The 23746-nt window shown below is 33.0% G+C and overlaps 1 protein-coding gene across 1 annotated transcript in view; it reads right to left on the reverse strand.

The window, feature by feature from the left end:
• The window catches only part of CWC22 (CWC22 spliceosome associated protein homolog), a 57730-nt gene that overhangs the window by 15363 nt on the left and 18621 nt on the right, over nucleotides 1-23746 (reverse strand). The window contains exons 3-13 of the mRNA XM_007083885.3: nucleotides 21836-21903; nucleotides 19790-19900; nucleotides 16869-17114; nucleotides 13402-13530; nucleotides 11711-11879; nucleotides 11280-11333; nucleotides 9115-9250; nucleotides 8815-9021; nucleotides 8659-8721; nucleotides 4414-4518; nucleotides 2949-3030 (exon numbers count right to left, since the gene is read on the reverse strand). Coding sequence (XP_007083947.2) covers nucleotides 2949-3030; nucleotides 4414-4518; nucleotides 8659-8721; nucleotides 8815-9021; nucleotides 9115-9250; nucleotides 11280-11333; nucleotides 11711-11879; nucleotides 13402-13530; nucleotides 16869-17114; nucleotides 19790-19900; nucleotides 21836-21903 — 1370 coding nt within the window. The remainder of the gene's footprint in view (nucleotides 1-2948; nucleotides 3031-4413; nucleotides 4519-8658; nucleotides 8722-8814; nucleotides 9022-9114; nucleotides 9251-11279; nucleotides 11334-11710; nucleotides 11880-13401; nucleotides 13531-16868; nucleotides 17115-19789; nucleotides 19901-21835; nucleotides 21904-23746) is intronic.

The raw sequence follows: 23746 nt of genomic DNA on the forward strand, positions 1-23746 counted from the left end.
ACAATGTAATGGGATTAAGAAAAAAACTATAAAGAAAAAAGAAATATATCAAAAAGAGCTTTTGCAATGGGAAATATTAAATATCTAGCACTAAGATTAAAATATTAAACTACAGTTGATAAACTTCAAGAATATAGCAGTATTACCAAAAAGTATTTTGAAAGACACAGTGTTTTCTTTTCTAGTTTTAATTTTCCTCAAGAAAGAGCATTAGTATGCAGGAATAAACCTATGAAATTTCTGAAAAATAAGTAGTCAAGGAAAATATTTTACAACTGTCCTTTTATCTAGTAAGTACCAGGGAGAAAATTAACTGTATGATAGTCTCTTTTCCTTCTTGCTTTATTTTAAAAGTATTTGGTGACTCCCCATATCAAGATTGTTTTGAAGTTACACTAAATGTGAATATTAAATGAACTAAGTTTGATATTTCAGTTATCTTAGGTTGCTAAGTCAAATGAATTTCAGGTTTAACACAAATAAGTATTGAGGGAAGGGTACAGAAAAAAAGATTTTACATGATACTAGTTTTCAAGCTGTGTTTACAAATGGTTTTGTTGATGTTTCCAACCTAAGAAACTCTGATGGGCAACGACAGTCCCACCTCCTTCTGATGCTACAGCTTCAAAAATGCAAAATCAGAGTGGAACATCATTTGAAAGCAAGAATAAACAGGAATGTCTACTTTTCAATAATAAAACCAACGGTGTTGTTTTATGTTTTGTGTCAATGAGAGAGGGTCATTTAGGAACCAGGATAGTAACAAGATGATAAAAAGAGTGCTGGTGAGATCAGTCAACAAGTCTAAAAGGAAAGAAATAAAAACAATAAAATCACCACACAGTTCAGCTGTCCGACCTTAGTTTTGTTTACAAGATTTCCGAAAGCAAACTGTATGATGCCCTCACTGCCATCTGACTTGATGAGTTATATTCCATTCTTGATTTATATTGTATTTCGTATAGATTGGTTTACTATCAATGTAAGACTAAAAAAAACTGGAAAAAGTAGACACAAAAAGTCTATAATCCAATTTCCTCTCAAGACAACCACCGTTGAGACGTTATATACTACTTCTAGAATCTGCCTACCTATTGAAACAGTGAAGAAAATACTACTGGTACAGTACTATACAGTCTATACAGTTTTTTCCCCACTGAACATTAAGTCAGACCACTTGCCCAAATCAGTAATAATTCCCCCCTAGCCTGATTTTCAATGGTGGCATAAACTGAACATTTTGTTATTTGTATTGGACAAGATGGTCTCTTTTTTTTCCATATTGAACAATTCTCTCTGTAATTCTCTGTCAGTATGTATTTCTTTAAGAAATATAATGAAAAAGGATTGTCTAACGGCATGGACACTAAGCCCTTGATTCATGTTACCAAAAGGCTTTCCGCAGACAGTGTATCCCTTTAAATTCCCACCGATGTTTATATGTATCTCACTAAAATCATTAGTACTGAGTACTGTTGCTTTGGGAAAAAAACCAAAGTAAATCACTTTGCTGTTTTACTGACCAACAATAGCATTTATTGTTCTAGAGTGGTATTTATTTGATAACTTTATGTTTCAGGATCCCATTACATGAATCCCTCAACCATGTCCTTTAAACACCTTTCTGCTGAAGTCTGTGGGGTTCTTTCCTAAAATTTGTATGAGCTTTTAATTAAGTACAGCAAATTTTGTTATAAATAAATTATTTTTACTTGGCATTTGGGGGCTCAAAACTCTTAAAAAATACTAACATATAATAGAGTATTGCTGTTACTAGAGTTCTTACCACTCTGTAATTGTGACTGTGACCTAATGCTTTCTTGTTCAAATACTTCATGTGATTCAAGGATTATCAAGGTTTGGTAAGCTAAAAAAAGTTTTATTTAAATACTTATTCAAAGAGCTCCACTGTAACTCTTTCAAAATTAATGTTAACAGCAATATTAAAGCAGTGAATCTACTGTTTACAAGTGATTACTGTTGAATTTGTAAAAAAGGATAAATGAAAGGTCAAACTCTAAGAATTTTTATCTGTAACAAAAACTCATTTTCCATTTTAAGTTTGTATGAAAAAATATTTAATAGTTTTTCTTTCATTTGAGAGGCAAAGAAATAGGTAAGGATAAACCAAAAATATTTCTAGCCAATGTTTTGCTTTTTAACATTTTTCTTTCTGAAGATGAATCTAAGCCAAAAAGTTTTCAGACAGAATAAAAACAGGATGACTCCTACGTATGAATCATTTTTGCTATTACATCATATGAAATGGAAATATACAAAACCTAGTAAGAAAACAAAACTGAGAAAACATTCATCCTCCAGTGTAAAATGTAAACACTGTGCCCATTAAATCAATAGGTTGCTTCGCATAAAAAACAACAGATGTACTAAGCATTTCATATTTCATTTATTTCTCTTCAAAACCAAACTCAGCCTTCAAAGGGAATAGGATATGCGTATGACATCATAGTAGTTCTTACTTAACATTACTTCAAAGGGTCCTCAAAACCTCCTAATTCCTATTTCCATTTATATTCATTTCTATCCGCACGGCAAATCAGTATCCAAAAGTTATCATAACAGTGTTTCTCTGCTTAGAATCAGAATTAGAAACCAAATTAAAAAAATGCTAAATTTCTACTACACAATTATATACTGTGCCAGCTCTATAATATAGAGTTGTTTTCAGGTTTTTATTAGTTATATTTAACTATGAGGAATGACAGTTAAAAGAACTCTGTTTAATTATGTAACATGAATAGACCTTCCAAATAAGAAAAGATAATTTTCTTTTGAATCAAAGAACCAACAGTAGGGATCTATGAAGTTGGGCAGGTAGTTTGAGAATCCCTGAAATGGTCTAGTTTTCTGTTATCAGATACTAAAAATTTCATTTTCTTTTCCATCTCCTGTGAAAAGCAAGGATCAACAGAGCTACAGTATCTTACCTTGACTGAATAGCAAGATAAATTGTACGACGAAATGAGACTAGATTGATTTCTGTTTTGTCATGAATAGTCACTTTTTGTCCTGAAAGAAATTAAACATAACCAATTACAAAACTACAAAAATAAATGTGAAGAAATGTACATGTATCTCTACATAATAATTTTTCATAAGTATTTAGAATCTAGTTTAATAATAATACTACTCTTTTCTGCGCAGTTCAAAGTAACCATTTCTAGTCTCTTGTCATATCTTAGAGTATTTTAATAACTGTGTCAGTTCAAAGAAGTCCAGAATCAAGCCAGAAATATTATTTTTGTTTCTGCGCCACTTGCTCACTTAGACACTATAAAAGGCAGCGCTCATGGTATTGTTTGCTAAGATATTATTTCTAGAGTTATAAACATGACAATTTGGAAGAACTGTAATTTACAGGTAGAAATTCAGTTTCAGAGAACACTGGATTATCATGACAGACTGGATGGGTCCATTTTAAATATGTGTATTTATCAAAATTTTCTCTTATCTAATTCATGGAAACTTCTCTTAGAAATATTTAATAGTTTTTATTTGAACAGTATTTCCACATGAAACAAAAATTCTGAAGTAAATGTAGTACACAGGTAGTTAGGAAACATTTTAAATAAGAAAGACACTGGAAAAACTGAATTTACTTTTATAAAATATGTTTCAGAAAACTAATTACACTTCAAGACAGAACTAAAATGCATTGTGTCTTAGAAGGAAAAGATATACTTTTAATATTTTCAAGTATGTAATATAAGTAAATAATGACCAGTGTAGGTACGTTCTGATGTTTTAACTGAGACTTAACCAAACTAAAGTTCTGAGCTTACTTTTCTGTGAAATAAAGCAATCAAAGCTAAAGAAGATCATGCCTGCTCTGTGCAAACACAGCTTCTGGCCTCCCCACTCTATTTTGCCAAAATGAATAGAAAATACCCCATCACTTTCATGTATCACATTCATGCCAGGGTTGCAGAAATCACATGCACTCAACATGAATGCATCTTTTTCACAGTTTATAGTCACATGCATAAAATGTCAAATTAAAATTATGCTGATATTAAAAAAATGATTTCCTTGTTTAATACTTTTAGAGCAGAGTTTTCAACCTTAGTAATACTGACTTTACTGGCTAGATAATAATCTGTCCTGGGGGGCAGTCTTGTGACTTGTAGTATGTTTAACAGCATCCCTAGCCTCCAGCTACCAGATGCCAGTAGCAATTCCCAGGCCTCCACAGATTTTATTTTAGAGGATTACATTAGAATTAATTTATTAATTAATTTTAGAGGATAATGTTAGTTTAATAAATTAAATAATATAATACATAAATAATAAATAAATTTAATGAACAATCCTAATTTATTTTAGAGGATTACATTAAAATTAATTTAATTTCAGAATATTTTACAGTATTATTTGAACGAGCTACACTTTTACCTTCTTCATCTTCTTCTCCCTCTTCCTCCTCTTCTTCCTCTTCCTCTTCACTACTTCCAGCATCTTGGTCTGTGTTTGAGTCACTATCTCCTTCATCAAGAATTTCTACCAGAACAAAGTATAGGAAAGTATCAGTGAGCAAGTGATACACATGAATCTCATTCTGAGAAGATAATTCTCAGTTGGCCGAAATCCATAGTGTTGTTCCAGTTTACCACCCAAAAAAGATGATCACCCCGGCCTATGTTATTGCCTAGGTGGTCAGAGAGCCGTATGTATCATTCTTCTGCCAGCTAGAAAATGGTCATACAATAAGGAAGGGATGAAAAGAACAAAGAAATAGTAGATGAAGGTTTTCCAAAAGAGCAAGACCACTGGAAAAATAAATTATGAATGGAAACAGGTACACTGGAGTCAAAATAATAGTTCAGCATCAAAAAAGAGATCGTCTACTATAAAACGCTAAGGCTAGATCTAGAAAAAAAGAATTTAGGGTAAGAATGTTTTGTGAAAGATTAAGAACGAAGAAAAAATAATTGCATAATTTAGTGTTTACTTTAAATAAACAGTGATGAGATTTTTATTCTTATGTATACTTAAATAGAACATTACAATTAATCTAAAGACTTTCCATATGTAAACAGAAACAGAAGTTTAAAAGCCTTAAAAAAAACTAGTAAGATAAGCGCTTCACTGCAAAATTGCTTCTTAAAATACAACTCACCTTCAGAAGGAGATGAAAACAGTGATGTAAATCAGACACTACGTGGGTCCAGTCACCATATTAACAGTTAACAAATGACAAAAACTAAAACTGTATTTTGCCCAATGGTGTCCTCTGTTAATCAGATAAAAGATTTTACAAACCTGGCTAATACTTCACTTCTGCATTTCTATTACAATCAGAGATTTTAATATAAAGTTTTGGGGTGAACTTATTTTTAGGAAAATTCTACTTTCTTATATTTAACTGAGCACTATAAATCAGGAGCTACATATAACATTTAATGTCAGCAGAAAACTTCCTATCTTAAAAAATAAATCATTTTATTAAAATGAAGAGGTGTCATTCAATCCTTAGCTGATACACAAATCCCAAGAATACTTCTAACAAATGTGACTTCAAGTAATAATCTAATGTGTCTAGTTTCCCATTATATAATGTGGCTTAGACAGACTTTTAAGAGAGGAAACTATTTAGCATTCAATAGTAGGAAGACAGGCACTCCTGCTGTTTTCCCAAATGCTGTAAGACCTAAAACACAAGTGCACCTGGGTCACTCTAAGGTGCTAATTACTAAAGCTGTGCCCACTTCCTGCTGTGGCCATTTTTTTTATGCCAGTTCTAGAACATTTTATGAAAGAATGAAGGTCAAATGAATTGTCTAGTCGTTTACATCATCCTCTCCTCATCTCTCCACTTTAGAATCTACTTACTGAAATCACTTAGGCAATGACAATTGGATTTCATTAACTGAATGAAGCAGTGGTTTCAAAGTATGCTCTGTGAGTCCCTCAGGGGTCAGTGAGGCCTGTCAGGTGGTCTGCGAGGTCAAAATTGTTTTCATAACAATACAAAGACATTATCTGCCTTTTCACTGTGCTGACATCTACAGTGGCCCAAAAGCAATGGGGGTTGAAACCACTGCAACCTGAGCACAAATCAAGGCACCAGACTGCACCAGTCACTGTGCTCTTTACTGCCATGCTCTTGCAGGAGGTTTTAAAAAGCCAGTCTGACTTAAGAATGCCCTTGAAGAGGAAGGGCATTTCATTTCATTAAATCTCAGTCCTTATGTGTAGGCATACATAGGCATGAACAACAAAACATGAAGTTCATGTATGGCCCTTCTGTTAAAGACAGATGCACAATGGTGATGGTTATCTTAGAGAAAAGCACATATGTGACTGCTTGACCTGCCACAGGAATTTGCTACATTTTTCATTTTTACTTGACAGAATGGCTGACGTTAGTTGTTAGGCATTTTGTCAGACATTTTCTCAAATATAAACAAAGTGAGACTGTCACTTCAAGGAAAACAATTAAAAATATTTACCCCCATGATAAAATCAGAATTCTCAAGAGAAAATTAGAGTTTTAGAAAACTCGTATCCATTCTTGTGAGCTTGACAGTTTCCCAATACTCAGACTTCTCTGGTAAGACAGGTGGCAATATTAATAAATGTGATTTCTTGATACTGTGCTAATTTAATTTTGATAATGTTAACATGTTAACACTTGGAAGATATGTATAACTGCGTGAACTGCTATTTCCCAAATGATCAGTGGAGCATGTTACGAAATCATGCATGGGTAAAAGATCCATTCAAAGTGATATGCCAGGGGATTTTAATGTAATAGAGTATGAAAATTCATGAATACTGTTTCAGGTTTCACATTTCAATTAATCTTTAAGAAACTATCAGCTTTTGGGGGCACCTGGGTAACTTAGTCAATTAAGTGTCCGATTCTTGATTTCGGGTCAGGTCATGATCTTATGGTTCATGTGACTGAGCCCCACTTTGGGTTCTGTGCCCACAGCATGGAGCCTGCTTGGAATTCTCTCCTTCTATTTCTCCTTCTCTCTCTGCTCCTCCCCATCTTGCATTCTCTCTCTCAAAATAAATAAACATTAAAAAAAAAAACAAAAAAACAAAACACCCAAAACTATTAGCTTTTAAATACAGGCATACTCTTAAGGAAGAATATACACATTATCTGAAAAGGCTATTAAAATGCTTCTCTCTTTTCCAACCACATATTATCTGTGAGGCGAAATTTTTTTCCTATACATCCAAACAACCTACTGCAATAGACTGAACACAAACAATATGAAAATCCATTTCCTATTAAGTCAGATATTAAATTGTACAAAATATATGAAACATGCCATTTTTCTTAAATTTCTTTTGTCTCATAAAGTAGTCATTAAGAGTAGAAAGGGATCTTGAGTTCAAAGAGTTTAAGAAAGTGCTACAATTAAAGAAAGTACCACTTTCCTGGCACTGCCCAACTGCTGATATCGTAAAGAAACGGATGGAGAGTTCCCAAGTTAAAAAAAACAAACAACAACAACAAAAACAACAGGTATGGTAAAAATTCCATAAATCCATTTAGCATCTTTGAGGGATACTGTAGAAAAGGAAGTTCATAAGAAAAGAAGGCAAAATGGGTCCAAGGAATTCTCCATGTTTAGAAATTAAATTATAATAGCAAAAGGAATCTGGCCGTTGCAGTGAAATGCCCCTAGGAACCTGGTACCTAAGAAGAGAAATCTATTTATTGAACCAGATTTGTAGAATAATGTATAGAAATGTGAAGCTGCTTACACTTTACTTGCTATTTCATTCTACTTCCAAATGACTAAAATAGGAAATGCAGGCAGTGACAGAGCTCTAGGCTGCCTGCTTGCTTCCTGAGAGATTTCAGAACAGTAAGTACTTCTCACACAAAATCACAGCTTGAGGGAAATGGAACTCATAAAATTGTAATTATAATATAATTATATAGGTAATTCTGAATATTAGCTTTAGAAGAAAAATGATACAAATGTGAAAAAAAAACATTGCCTAAATACTGGCTCTACACTTTATTTATCCTTAAACAAGTAACATTTACATCAAACAAGTTTTGTAACTTGTTCTAGGTCACTTAGCTTGTAAAGGCAGACAAAATACAAACCAAAGTCTGTCCAAAGTTAGTGTTTACAATACATTGGCAACATACAAATGATAATAATAACCAATTTATTGACCATTGATACCCTGTCTGGAATTGATTGATTTTATCAGGATATCAATCTGCTCTCAAGAAATAATAAAGTACAGCACTTTATAATAAAAGAATAGCATTCAGTTGATCATTAAATCAGGGGTAAACTTAAGTACTAATTCTTAGGTGGCAGTGAAGTTAAAATGAAAGCCACCAGTAATTCTTAAGTGGTAGTAAATAAAATAAAGGCCATTAGTAATATATGGATATTTCTTAAGAGGAATAAGACTTAAGGGCTGTATAATTTAAACACAGGGAAAGAGGAGAGGGACAAAGAGGTACATAATTTAGAATGAAGTAATACCACCAACAAGCACTAGGCAGAATACTAATGCATGGGGAAAAAAGTGAAGAAAATGGCTTCATAAGAGCAGAGATTTCATCAGGTCAGTGATCTAAACCTTTCTATTAGTATTATAGAGCTACATGAATTGCTTCTACTAATCCAAAATAGACTATAAAATTCTACCTACCTTTCTTAATAGCTTTGTACTTCTCTTCATTCTCCATGAAATTAGGATCCATCTTGAAAACATCTTTAAAAAAAGAAATTAAAAAATAGTGTTTATTTTCTATACTTACATTTGTTGGTGTCCCATGTCCCAAATCTCCCCCAACCCCTGACTCACTAAGAACATCTTCTGGATTATAGTCATCCTCCAGAGGAAGCATATGAGTGAACTGATCATCTTCTTCTACTAAATCAAGTCCTTCTAGGATAACAGGGTGGTCCTTAAATCCATCCTTCCGTACAGCAAACATCACTTCAATCATATACTGAACTCTTTTATCAATTTCAGACTCATGGAGAATATTTCGGAGGCGCTCAAATATAGCTAAAGTTAAAATCAAAGAAAAAAACAGGAAAATAAGCAAAAAATATAATACTCAAGCCAAAGCTCGATATCAAACTGAGAGCATATACTTGCCATTGATTCCTCTTGGTGACACCTGTGTTAATTTAAGGCCACATTCCTTGAGAAAACCAATAGCTACTTCAACACTATCGTCAGTTGGTCTTTCCAGGAGCAAAGTGAGCATCTCTAGGCATAAAACTTCATGTGCCTTAAACAGAATGAAGACATATGGAATAGAGAAAATATTTTTAAATACATTAACCTACTATTAATAGTAATTTAAAAAATTAGCAAATCTTGTTTTTGCAGTAATAATATTATACATTTGATGAGCAAAGTTTTATAATGCATATAGAAATACTCCAAATATGGGATACAATTTTTTTTACTTTCATTATGCATCTGTTAAAAATTTCCAGATGATTGTTCCAAAAATCTAAATTATACTGAATACAACTATTTGATTTATCTCCAGAAGAAATAATTCTTCTTACACACTACATGTATCAAACAATATGTTTATAGGAAATGCCATAATTAACTTCCAAATATAAGTTAAAAATTATGTACTAATTTTTTACAATCACTATGTGAAGAATAGTAATACTATATTTTTTCTAATACCCTTCTTCACAACCACAAGTCTTTACAGCCATTTCCCAGGTCATTCTATTAGCCACTCTGTTATTTAGCAAATAGTTCATAAATTATATGAATGATTTTATCCAAAAATATCTTAACTGTTTCTGGTACTCAAGGACACTTTTGAAATACTTCCCTCTATTTTTTTTTTTTTTTTTTTTAACTAAATCAAGTTATTTACACTGGTCACGTTTGAAACTTAGTACTTCTAAATAATGCCAGCAAGGGTGGGAATAAAATTCTCCTGAGAAGCTTTGCTGTGAAAAGAAAATGTACCGGGAGGCACTTTTAAGACACTCTCTATATGCCTTTCTAAGGTTGAATCCTTCTTTGAGATGGGGAGGGAAACAGTCTAACTCTTAGGAAAATATTCTTTCCATTGAGCACAATATCAAAAACACGTCTTAACAGTCTTATATCAGTGATTAGAAAATATTGCCTTGTACCAAAATTGAGAAGATCTAAAATATTTAACATTTTAACTGTTTTGTAGCAATGCCAAAAATATCTTCAAAATGAGTGTAGTTAATATACATTCAAAACTAAAACTTACTATCTGTTCTGTTATAGGCACGTGAAATTAAGTCTCCATGGTCTTTTTTTTCAACGTTTTTTTTTTTTTTTTATTTATTTTGGGGACAGAGAGAGACAGAGCATGAACAGGGGAGGGGCAGAGAGAGAGGGAGACACAGAATCAGAAACAGGCTCCAGGCTCCGAGCCATCAGCCCAGAGCCTGACGCGGGGCTCGAACTCACGGACCGCGAGATCGTGACCTGGCTGAAGTCAGACGCTTAACCGACTGCGCCACCCAGGCGCCCCAAGTCTCCATGGTCTTAAGAAGCAGGTTAGCATTGTAGTAATTTAACTTATTAGGTTAAAATCTAATAGATTTCTAAGAGTGAACACTGGAAAGAATTTCATGTAGGAAAGAATTAAAATATTAATGGTAGATAAATAAGATTAAGTGTGACTTCAAAATTCTTCATCTTATATGTAGAAAGAAACCTTTGAGTGCTAATAAGAGCAACTTTATTATTTTCAAGTTTAAACAGAAATTAAATTAAAAAAAAACCCTCTCAAATAGATCAATGGATGAATACAAAATAATCATAAAACCTGAACAATAAAAAGACAAAACTATTTACATTTAAAACAGATTAAAATTACTTAGAATTACTTAAAATTTGTATTTTATAAACTGATTCTAAGAATATATGACTTTGCAGAGAAAAGAATTTCTTATAGAATAGAATATCAGCACGAGGTTCTCAAAACAACAGGTACAGGAGAAAAGAGTAGAAGAAATATCAACTTTATTGTCTTATAAGTATGATTAAATTACATTCTTTGAAGGAATAATTTATAGTTGAATAACCACCTATAGTATTATCAATGTGATAAAATACTGTTCTGTGTTCCTCTTTTTATTTAAGAATGTTAAACACGTTTATTATAGTTTTAAAACTAAAATATCATCCAAGATACTTTTCTGAAAGACTACAAGGAGAAACAAAAATAGAGATGTATCAATGAAGTGGCATCAAGCATGTGGTCTAATGCCACTGAACGGGATCAAGTATTAAAAATTACTTACCACGTTTTGGTTAATAAGATGTGCCACAAATTTTGAAGCAGTAAGACAAAGTTGCTGAAAAGTGAACAGAGACAAAGTTAATCTATAAACTAAAACCAATTTTCAGTTAACTACTGAATCTCCAGCTCACTTACACACTACTTAAAATATGTAGCACACAAATGTAATTTTTATAGTACAGAAAGTTATAAGATAAAAACTATTACATGTGAAATAGTGCCGTTTCTGGCTAAATAATTACAATTCTGCAGTTACAGCCATTGTGTCTGTGGCTCATCATTAGTCGCCAGGGATATTTAATAAAACAAAAAAATGTTCTCATGAAAGGAATGCAAGGAATTCCTATGTAGCAATCAATATTGCTTACCACTGTTGATAATAGATTAGTCTGTCCCTATGTGGCAGGCAATTTACAAGCCCATAATATATACCTTATCATTTCTTCGATAGCCTTTTCGAAAATTAAGAATTAACCTCTTGAGGATTAATTCTCCGATTTGTGGAAATTTTGAGTTGATAATTGCCACTAATGCTGCATAAACATGGGTGAAGATCGGAGAAGCACTCTGTGCTTGCAAAACAGATCTGGACAGCAGGCCTCTGTTTAAAAAAGAAAAAAAAGAGTCAATAATCACCAAATTAATTAAAAGAAAAAAAAAACATTTAAAATCCAGCAATATGACTCATCTGTAAATAAACACAATAGCTAAAACTGGACTAAATCTTCCTCACCTTATCTAGTCTTACTGATAAACAAAAACTTTTGAAAAACAAAACTTCGAATCTGTGTTTTTAAAACAGCTTTGTCTACAATTATTTTCTTCAAAAATTTTTTTTCTCTAAATTCCTCTTTTCCTTACTTATGTCTCTTCGATCTAATCATGAATTTGAGTTTTTAAAGCATTTTATACTAATATGTTTTACATCTTCAAAAAAGTGAAGGAAAAAAAGATCTGCATCAAAAACTAAAATTAGAAGTTGAATTTCCACTGTGAGCCCATCATTTATATAAAATTAATTCTGTGATTAAAGACAAATTTGGATGGTTTCCATCTTTAAGCCTATGTTAGTAAAATGAAGATTTGGAATACTGCTATGAGACAGACATAGTTAAAGCATTGCAAGAATAATAATGCTAAAACAATGACAGGAAAATATAACGTTCCACTTCTAATTCATTCTGAAGTAAGCATGGTTGTATATGCATTTGATAAGGGGAGAAATGCAAAGTGAGCTAACTGAAGAGTTATTTTTAGCAATGTAATGACAAATAATTACCAGATTGCCAAAAGGCAGGAAAACAATATCTTAACAGTTATTAGGTTTAACTTTGACAACTGAATCACCAGAGTAGAAAATGAGAAAAGAACACCCAGCTTATAAACTGTGAGATCTTAAGCAACCCATAAAGCTTCTGCTGCTTTCTGACTAAAACGGGAGAGCTCTACCTACCTTTTAAGGACAGTGGGTGCCTCTTGGTCAACTTTTTATATCCCCACAACATGCTACACCTTACTTTATATGACCTCCCCATAATGTTTTTGAGATGATAAATCAAGGTCATGTGAAATGACATAGGAAAGCATCCCTCAGATTTTAAAATAAAAAATAGCATATGAAATATTTCTATTTCCTGACCCTTTTAAAATCATGACCATTTAAAACCACAGAGAAAATGACGGTCACTCCCTTCTGCTTTTCTAAAATTTACCACTGATTTTTCTCATTTCTTTCCCATTCTCACTTTGCTTTCATTAGAAATGAACGTTATATAATAACATTTTAATAATAAATAAATATAATATAAATATAATAAAAATATAATAAAATATTCATTATTCCTCATGAGTTTAAATTAGAAGTATTCAGTAAACAAATATCTGCCCCAAAATCAGTATGTGACATCAAACCTTTTCAAAAAGCAAAAACTCCATGCAATTTCTAACAGTGAAGCACAAGTTATTTGTTAGTAGTTTACATTTTTACAAGAACTGCATTTTAAATAATTATTCTCAACTACTATTAAAGCAGCACAATGAATCAGTGATTACTGTCCATGTGGATATTATGTTCCTTTGAAAAATTGCTATGAAATACTATAAATAAAATAGTTGATGCTTACCTTCCTCTAACTATATTTTCTTGAAGAAGTTCTTGAATAATAATACCTATATTAGAAATGTTGACTTTGTTGATAAGACCATTGATTGACTTCTTTAGGGCCTCCCAACTCATCCTCTGGTATGCTAAGCTAAAAAGAATTGATTTTAATAAAATGAAAACTTACACAATGATTACAATAACAAGAGGTTATAATAAGAACTTAAAAAATACTTAGTGTTCCTTTGTTTTTAACATTATATTCACAATGACCTTAAAGTGCAGTAAAATATATGACTATATGACTACAAATACATAGATTATATCCTAAACCATATTTGATGTTCTATACATATGATGCTCATCTATAGATCACTTCTCTTTAATAATATAATAAAATTATGTAAGGATAATGTTTTATTCTTATATCCATGTACATTACAAATCATAACATCCATTTATTAGATTCAATGCATATTTATTTTACATTATAACATTCACTTACTTTAAATTATCTTTAAAAAATATTTAAAAATGACAGTTTTAAAAAATTTAAATTATAATATGAAGTATCCAAATATAAGCCATAAAAAGGAGATTTTTATTATGACCTTTCTCATAAAAGCATGAAAAAGAAAACAAATATTTTAAACTATAAAGAAATGGTAAAATTTACAGGAAAAGGGAAGGTCACATGAAATCATAGGGCTGAAAGACTGTTGTATTTTAAAGAACATCTCTACATTTAGGCAGTAATCCCACAGCTATATTGGCTGTTTTTTAACTTAGATCTCAGGCAAATAATTTAGCCTAATTGGGTTTATTTTCTTTTAAAGTTCTAAAATTTTATGGTTTTTACATTTATTTCTCTGTGAAATATGATTTCACCTGCAGAAAGTCATATCTTTTTTTTCTTCCTTATACTTCTCTGGCAGTCTGGTGAAGCTGATGGACTTCTTGGAATAATATATATAAATATATAGGACTACAAAGGATAGCAATCATATTTAAATAGTTTTCAAAGCATGAAAAGAAAAAAAGTTTGATACAATATTCTATGTGTGTGTGTTTTTTAAAAATATTTATTTTTGGGAGAGGGAGAGAGACAGAGGGCGAGTAGGGGAGGGGCAGAGAGAAAGAATCTGAAGCAGGCACCAGGCTCTGAGGTGTCAGCACAGGGTCCGATGCCGGGCTCAAACTCATGAACTGCAAGACCATGACCTGAGCTGAAGTCGGAAGCTTAACCGACTGAGACATTCAGGAGCCCCTCTATGGGCTTAACACATTAAACAATACAAGGTGGTGGTGGGCCTAATCACTTCTTTAATTTCCAAATTAGCATGGCCATAAACAATATTTTGAGATATTTGCAACAAATAGTCTGTTAATACTATGATCTATTGCCTACATTCCTAATATAAAGAAATGCCAAATTTTAGTGAGAGATTAGTAATAATAAAGATGCAATTTTTTTCTTTCCACTTACATTCACAGATTGCCTAAATTCTACCCATGGGTAGAAGGTCTGTAGGTTACGAGTCCCTGTTCTGCAGTGGCTTACCAAGGCAGAGGTGGTGAGAGCAGTCTGCCCTGGTGCAGAAGAGTTATTTCATCACTGGTATTGTCCTCAGAAGATACTGAGGACAAAAAGCGGACTCACCTGCAGCTAATTATATTGTTTTAAATTCCGTATAGATCATGTATCCCCTAAATGCCTGCATCTGAGGTGGGCAGAACACTCCCAATGGCCCCCAACCTCATCCCTTTAGTATGCTATTATTTGAGAAAGAAGATCAATGGCTTAAAAACTAGCCTAATTAATAAGATTGTTGATACACAACCAATCTCTCTATATAAAGCTTGGAAAAAAACTAATCAAGTACAATTGTACTTCCTAATTAAGAAGCCTAATTAAGAATACAATTCACCTGACTTAATATCTACTAAAAGCAAAGTCTGTAGGCTTCTTTTAGAGACTTCTACTTCTCTTTGTTCCTTGTCCCCTATGAACAGACTTAAAATGTATATAAAATTATCTTCCAGGAATCTGTGTAAAATTACATACACTGTGGACTCTTCTCCACTCACTTTATTTACAAGGAAGTAAGACTTGGCTTAATAACAATGTCTCTGGTCTTTTACAATTAGGATTGCTTTGGACAGAATTGGGGACCATGACTCTTTCTCACCAATGCTGCTACTACTGCCTCGGAGAGCAGAGAGCAAAATGCTTACATGTTCATGAAGCTCCTACTGACCACAGAAGCCCTTTCCAAATCCCTTCCCAACATAACACTGCAGGCATTGCCAGCAAGTACTGGAATATGACACATACAGAGAAACTTACTAATTAGTTTTAAATTTAATGTCATCTAATGTCCCTTTCTAGATCATAAATTTTACAAATTTTATCTCAAATATTTATACTTGATATAAATGGCATTTCTACTTCCAGCCAATTCATGAAGTAACTTTAGATTTCATTTATAAAAAGGTTCTCAAGTACTTTCAAGTTGCCATTAAAATACCTATGAAAGATGTGGGAACACTACTGGCTCACCTGGAAATCTGTTTTTCTTAAAGTGTAGCTACCCTCTATCCCATCTTTTTATTACCTAACTGGCAACTGAGTGATCATTTCAATCTTGGATTGTATTACCTCATTCTGCTAGAGAATAACATCTTGAAAACTTAGCTGTATTTTCATACATAGTTCTTCTTGTCTCAATTATTTTGAAAAGGGAAGTGAAGATATGTATTTTCAGGGTGTATGTTCACATATGAATTTCGACTGTTTGCCTTAGCAAAAAATTATAGTCTAACATGGTATGGTCTAAGAAAAGTATGGGTAGAGAAAACTGTCAACTTGATGTCATAGATTAGTATAGGAGTTGGCAAACTACATCCATGACCCAAATGCATCCTATAGTCCATTTTTATAAATAAAGCTTAACTAGAACAAAGCCATATTCATTTGTTTACATATCACCTATGGCTGTATTCACAGCATTCAAGAGCAGAGTCGAGCAGCGGCAACAGACAGAACAACGCATAAAACCTAAAATATTTACTACCTGGCCTTTCACAGAAAAAGTTTGCCACTCTTGGTTTGGTATAACTGGAAAGATCCATTTTAGCTCTAAAATATCAATAATGCTCTTGACCATCTATGAAAAATGGATACTACTAATAGGCATGCATACAACTATAAAAGGAATAGTTTGAAAATAGTAAAAATAAAAGATCTTTCCTTAAACTCTTTGATTTACTCATGCAAAAAAAAAAAAAAAATGTTGAGCTAATGTCAGGGCAAATAGTAAGCAGAGCTCCAAGGGAGCTTACGGAATAAAGAAGAGAAGTCTAATTTGAGGTCTCTACCATTTTGGACTGGTAAAAGTAAACTCTCAATAGCCAAGGTTAATTAGACCACAGTTGATTTTTTTTCAGAAAGGGTATCTTCGCTTTGTACACTTAGTGATATTAACATGCCTGTTTTTATCTGTAATCTGCTCTTGCATCATCCTGAGCTTCGCAGGAGGAATATATGCTCCACCAGTACGAGTAAGAAGAGGATCCAGTTCATCTTTCTTCTTCTTTGCAGTAGGTTCATCCTGAGCAGGGGAATTCTGGGTTACTGACGGTTCTGGGCTTCTTCTCCCAGGAGACGGGGATTTCCGAGACCTTTTACGATCAGCATCTCTTTCTCTTTCTCTGCGTTTTTCTCGGTCCCTACTTCTGTAATATTTAAAAAAAAAATTTTTTTTTTTTTGGAGAAAAGACCATATAAATTACATTCTTAAATGAGCTACATACCAAATGAGCAATACCATTTGCAGGTCACAAATTCAGATAAGGAAAAGTGGTTTGGAATGGTGAGGAAGTGCTTCACAGAGAAGATAGAACTTAAAAGAGGTCTTCAAAGCTTGACAGAATTTACACTGGGGCAAGTAGAGGAAAGTGGAGGAGGAAGGAGGGCATTCTGCAACTAGTGGAAGACAGAGTAACTAGTAGAAAAGTGAGCAGGGATGTTCAAGCTAATTAGCAGAATAGTCAGGAAACAATAAGGAATCATGTACAATCGCAGTTGGAAAGATGAATTTGAGTCAGACTATGAAATCTTTAAAGACAAGGAACAGACTTCAAGTGTTTTATACTGGAGTTGATGGGGAATCATTAGTAGCTTTTGAGTGTGATAATGACGTGAAAATTGTGTTTTAAGAAGACAATTTAGCCTCTGACATACATGATAAACTGTATAAAAAAGAAACCAGAATTTATCTCCAAATGGCAATTTAGAAGTAAAATTATCTTAAAAAACTGTAACATTTGAAATTATTCCTCCACAGAAGTGGCATTTAAAACCTCAGAATATCAGAAACATCTGGTTATTTGAGACAGTGTAAAAAAAATCAACTATTTTCTACCTATAATAAGTGCCCATTCTTAAGCTATCATTTTTGTAGCTGAGTATCCATTCTGAAGCTAACATTTTAAAACAGTCAAGGTATTATTCTCTGAAATGATCAAGAACTAATGGGAAACAGTGAGTGAGTATCCATTCTTAGGCTAACATCTTTAAAACAATCAAGGTATTATTCTCTGAAATTATCAAGAACTAATGGGAAATAGTATATACCTGCTTTTTGCTATTTTTTCTGAGAAGAATTTGTCCACTTAGTTATTTTTTACCTATACTACCTGGGAAACTCAGATCATTCTGCTCACACTTTGGGCACCATGAGTTAAATGAATACAGTAAATAAAAACAAGTTTCATTTATCACTATTACCAGGAAACTGCTGGCTAGATTTTAGCTAGATCTAGGAAGGGTGTATTTGAGATGGTCTGTCTTAACAAACAGTAATACAACTTACACAAAGAGAAAGCAGTCACCTAGCCAGGTAGATGCAGAGAAGCTGCTTTGAAACTTAAGTATATACCACTATCCACGGAGACACAGTGAACAGAAGGGAAGAAAAGTGGTTCCAAATAGACATGTTAATTAGTCACAAAGCCAGGTGCACTGAAATCTAGGCAGTGATTTGCAACTGAGTTGCTTCTTATTGTGAGTGTGATATGTTCCAAGAGAGCAGCTACAGCAGGAATTTACTGGCATCGGTTATGATTCTTCTGAGAAACACTAGGTAACACTGCTAGCTGGCTGATCAACTTGCATCTTTATAATTTTAATATTTGGACCTTCGGAGTGCAGAGGTAATAGAGTCAGTCTTCTTTGAGACTAAATAGCATCTCTTCCAATGCTTTCATACTGTTAGCTTTTATTTCTACATAATACACAGTCTGCTTACTTCATAGTATTGTTGTACGGGTCAAATGAGACTTATGTACATACAATGGACCAAAAACAGTTACAATGAGGCAACAGTCAGAGATTTTGGAAAAAAACACGGGCATTGGAGTCAAAATTGAATTCAAATCCCAGTTTCATTGTCAACCAGATAGGCAACTGCAACCTCAGGTAAATCACTTAATCCCTTCAAACTCACTTTTTAAAATTTGTAAATTGTGAAAAATAGTATCTAGTTTTAAGTGTTTTAACCATATTTGACAAAGTATGCAGAATGCCCAGCTCACCAATTATGATTGCAGTCGTTGTTCTTAATGGGTGTCATTAAGGTGATAGCAGATGAGCCTGGCTTTTGGAGGTTAATTTAATCTGACATTTTGGTTTTAGATATAGTATATTAGAAAGTAAGTAGTGAGAAGGAAATTTTGGCTGCAGATATCACATAACGTGATTAGCTCCAAACTGCAGAGGAATTTAATCAAAATTTTAATGGGGGTATAGTCTTGGTAGTCATGGAGTGGGTAATATGAGGGAGATATCAAAAGGATACAGACCTCAGTGAACAATAAAATATGGTAGACAAGTTTTTGAACACGGATGACCAATAATAAGGTGGGTATTCAAATTCTCCAAAGGCTCAGGAAAGAATATATTTAGATAAAAACTAGACGGGCAGCTTCACTCTCACTGTCCTAGTGCCATCATGCAGCAAAGTAAACTGAGATCACTCTATCCATATGGTATCAATGACTTTCACTCAGTAAGGGACCTCAAAAACTCATCCTCATGCACTACAGTATCATATCATGAATAAGAGCTTAGGCTCAGGGTCAGACAGACCTGGCCTTGCCACAGACTTGCTTCTAAAACAAAAACAAATGACTTAATTCTCTATGCCTCAGTTTCTTCATCTATAAAATACACAATAGTATCTACCTCATATATTTACTGCAGTAAGGAGTTAATCCACATGAAGTCTTTATTAGAAACCTGGCACCTAAGAACATCCGTTTAAAATTAGCTATTATTGTTTTCATTATGAAGCGTAAAAAAAAATTTAAACGAGTGTGATTTTTCTATAGTTAAAATTTCCAGTACTAACCGCGACTCCATGCTACCATCATGAGATCGTCCTCTTCTTGAACGCTCATAGTCCGACCTGCTGTAATCAATGCAATCTCTATCCCGAGGGGATCTGTCTTGTTCTGCATATCTAACACATAAAATAAGAAAACCAAAGTTATAAGATGAAAACAACTATGTTATAAATACTTAGCAAAGTCATATACTGGTAATGCTAAAGTAACTCTACGACTGAATAATGTATTATCAAACTATTTTTAACAAACAGCTTATTTGGTTTGACATTCATTTAGTCTCGACTATAGAAGCTTTCAGCTTGTGTACAAAATAACTACTAGAGTTCACGTAACCAAACCTGTCATCCTGATTCACACTGTCTCAAGTAAAGGATTATATATCTGGATATCATATGTAGTTAGCATGAAAAAGGCCACCCTGCAAATGACTCGTTTGCCTAGTTGACTCATTTTATCAAAGCAATAACCACAAATGAGACCAAAGTCATGGGTTGCCCTCCATAAAGAACAGTTTAACTCATTCCAACAGACATCCAAAAAACATCAGCTGTTATTCTTGAATCTGCTTTACTGAATAGCAGTGCAAACAGATTTAAATTATTAGCAAACAAGGATGACAGTATAAGATCTGCCTTAAACCTAAAACAATAAAATCAGAGAACCTTAAGAGAAGTTAAACATGTACACACATAATAAACATACATAGTAACATACACAGTAATTATAGTGATTCATATTTCATGTATAGTTAACCCTTGAACAACTGCAGGTTTGAATTGTGAGGGTTCACCTATACATGATTTTTTTCCAATAAATACAACATAGTACTATAAATATGTTTCTCTTCCTTATGATTTTATTAATAACATTTTTTCTCCAGCTTACTTTATTGTAAAAATACAGTATGTAACACAGATAACACATGCAAAATATTAGTTGACTGTTTATGTTGCTGGTAAGGCTTCTGGTCAACAGTAAAGTATCAGTAGTCACTTTTTGGGGAGTTAAAAGTTATAAGCAGATTTTTGACTGCAGAGGGCACCACTGCCTCTAACTCCCAGGCTGTTTAGGGGTCAACTGTATACATCTACAAGTAATTTATATACATACAGATATAGGTGTGCATCAGTACATGCAGAGAGTTTTTTTTTTCTTTTAGACAGAGTAGATGATTGATGAAAAGTACTAAGTAGTTGCAAACCATCACAATTAACTTGATGTCAATGAAACAAAAGTTTTTAGAGACAGCAGAGTGGCATAAGAAGAAAGAAAGTACATACGGGGTAAGGCAGAGATCAGACAACTGAAAGAAGGTTTAGAGGATGCTTTTCCCTTCATAAATTATTTTCAATGGTCATAGTTCACTAAGTAAAATAATCAAAGTACTACTATGAATGCCTGATGAACATTAATAGTAATATTTGTCGGGGTGCCTAGGTGGTTCAGTTAAGCATGTGACTCCTGATTTCAGCTCAGGTCATGCTCTCACGTTTCGTGGATTCCAGCCCCCCATGGGGCTCTTCACTGACAGGGCGGAACCTGCATGGGGTTCTCTATCTCTCCCTCTCTCTCTGTGTCTCTCCCACTCATGTGCTTTCTCTCAAAATAAATACTTAACTTAAAACAATAGTAATATTTCTAGATCTTTGATCTTAACACAATTATAAGATATGATACACATAAAAGCACTCTGAAATCTATTAAGAGCCATGTATAGGACAGTGGTAACAAAAGCAACACTTCAAAATAATTTCAACTCCGTTTTCCATTTTATAAACTTTCATTTAGTATTCATTTCAATTTATAACTTTAATTTTTTGATATGCTGAAATTATTCTTTCTCACCTCCAAAATTAGATAAAATCTAGAATTTACTAGAAACTACCAGAACAGTCATTCAAAAATGATTTGTCCTCAAGCTTATTCAAATAATACTGAAAACCATCAAAAATAAATTGTTCACCCTAAAATTAGGAACCTAACAGCTAAATAATTTCTTAAACTTATTACAAAAAATTTAAATTGCAGAAGCACATAAAATTATTTACCTGTCTTCTGGAGAGGAGGTCCTCTGATATGAATTATAGTTTTCCCTTCTGTCATGACCAGAAGAATGCTTTCAAAGGGAAAAAAAAGGGGGGGGGAGACATTTAAAAAATTATGATAAAAACACACAGAAAATGAAATATGTCTTTCAGAAAAACAGAAGTGCCGTACAAATTATTTCAAAACATTTTTTTAAATCATAAGAATAATACATGTTATCTAAATAGTACATAAGATAAAAGAAAATTTTCAGGGCCTCCAAGGTAAGTATCTGTGGCAGATCTCTGGTTTCACTATGGACCAACCACTTTTTTGAAACAAGAAAAATTCAAGGTAGAAGAAAATAATTCTCAAATTTGTGATGCTAAGTTACTTAGTTGATATTTTATTCCTATATAATAAATTATAAATGTATAGAGTATCATTTTTATAAAGACCTTCTCTTGGTGAAAAACAAGACCAAAGTTTTTTCTTGGTGAAAAATATGACTAAGGGCCAGAGGTCTTCTGGCACAAAGAGCTCACTTCTGTGGTTATATCGAAGTCTTATAATACTGCACTTACCTCCTTGGATCTACTTTGGCTTATAAAACCACTTTAATCCAGGTTAGTAAATCTGAATAAACAGCTAGAAGAAACCAACTCTAGTATATTTATGAAAATTCTTTTTTATTTTCAGAAAACATTTGAAAGTCTGATATGTATAGCACTATGTTAAAGATTTGAAAAACACGATTTGTGAGAGATAGCTCCTATGCCAAATCCTTTGGAAAAAAAAAAAGACATACAAATAAGTAACTGCACTGTAACATGAAACTGAAGAGACAGGTCACAGGAGTGAGAGATATGAACTATCCAGTGAGAACACATCCTAATTTAAAAATCCAAATATAGTTAAAAAGCCAAAATATTTATCTCTGTAAATAGGTAAGTTTTTTACATTACTGGTGAAAATTCATGTTGACCAGTTTTTTGTTTTTTTTTTTAGAATTAAAATAATTTTAACTACCTAATTATAAGAAAAGAAAAATTGTATGTTTTTTTAAAGTACCTTCACCTAGAAATCTAAGAAAATGTAAATCAAATAATGAGCAACTTGTTCTGCATATTTATATGCTTGTCTCCTTAATAAGAAAAAGAAACATTTCAAAATAGAAAGTTATGGGGTGCCTGGGTGGCTCAGTTGGTTGTGCATCTGACTTTGGCTCAGGTCATGATCTCGCGGTTTGTGAGTTCGAGCCCCATGTCGGGCGCTGTGCTGATAGCTGGGAGCCTGGAGCCTGATTCAGATTCTGTGTCTCCCTCTCTCTGCCCCTCCCCTGCTTGTGCTCTGTCTCTGTCTGTCTCTCAAAAATGAATAAATGTAAAAAAAAAAATTAAAAATAAATAGAAAGTTATACTGCACAGAAATACAAACTTCAACTTCTTGTTTTATGAACATCTAATTAACAGCAGTTTGAGTCTAACATTCTCATAAATATATTGCCAAACAATCTCATTAACTATTGAATTTTTCTCCCCCCACAACTATTGAATTTTTCTAATAGTATATACAAACTATTGTATGTAGGTGAATTAGCATGTGATCAAAATTTATAATTTACAGTAGCCATAGTTTGGCTACTATTTTATACTGAATACAACTATCTTAAAATCCTGTTTCTATGTTTCTAATGCATATAAGAAAGTTTTAAAAATTATTTCCCTTAGGAACACAATGAAGTAGGACATTTGTTCAGTATGTAGGACATAGATTTCTACAAAACCTGACACCAAGATCCTAAACCTAAAATGGAGCACAAGATTCATTAGATTCATGGCAACATCAAACATAGTATTCACTGATCATTTATTACAGGACACAGCTCTTCCTGTGTAGATACTCTGGAGGATACACAAGATAGGAAAAACCCT

This window comes from Panthera tigris, chromosome C1 (genome assembly GCF_018350195.1).
Source record: "Panthera tigris isolate Pti1 chromosome C1, P.tigris_Pti1_mat1.1, whole genome shotgun sequence".
In the NCBI taxonomy this organism is placed as follows: Eukaryota; Metazoa; Chordata; class Mammalia; order Carnivora; family Felidae; genus Panthera; species Panthera tigris.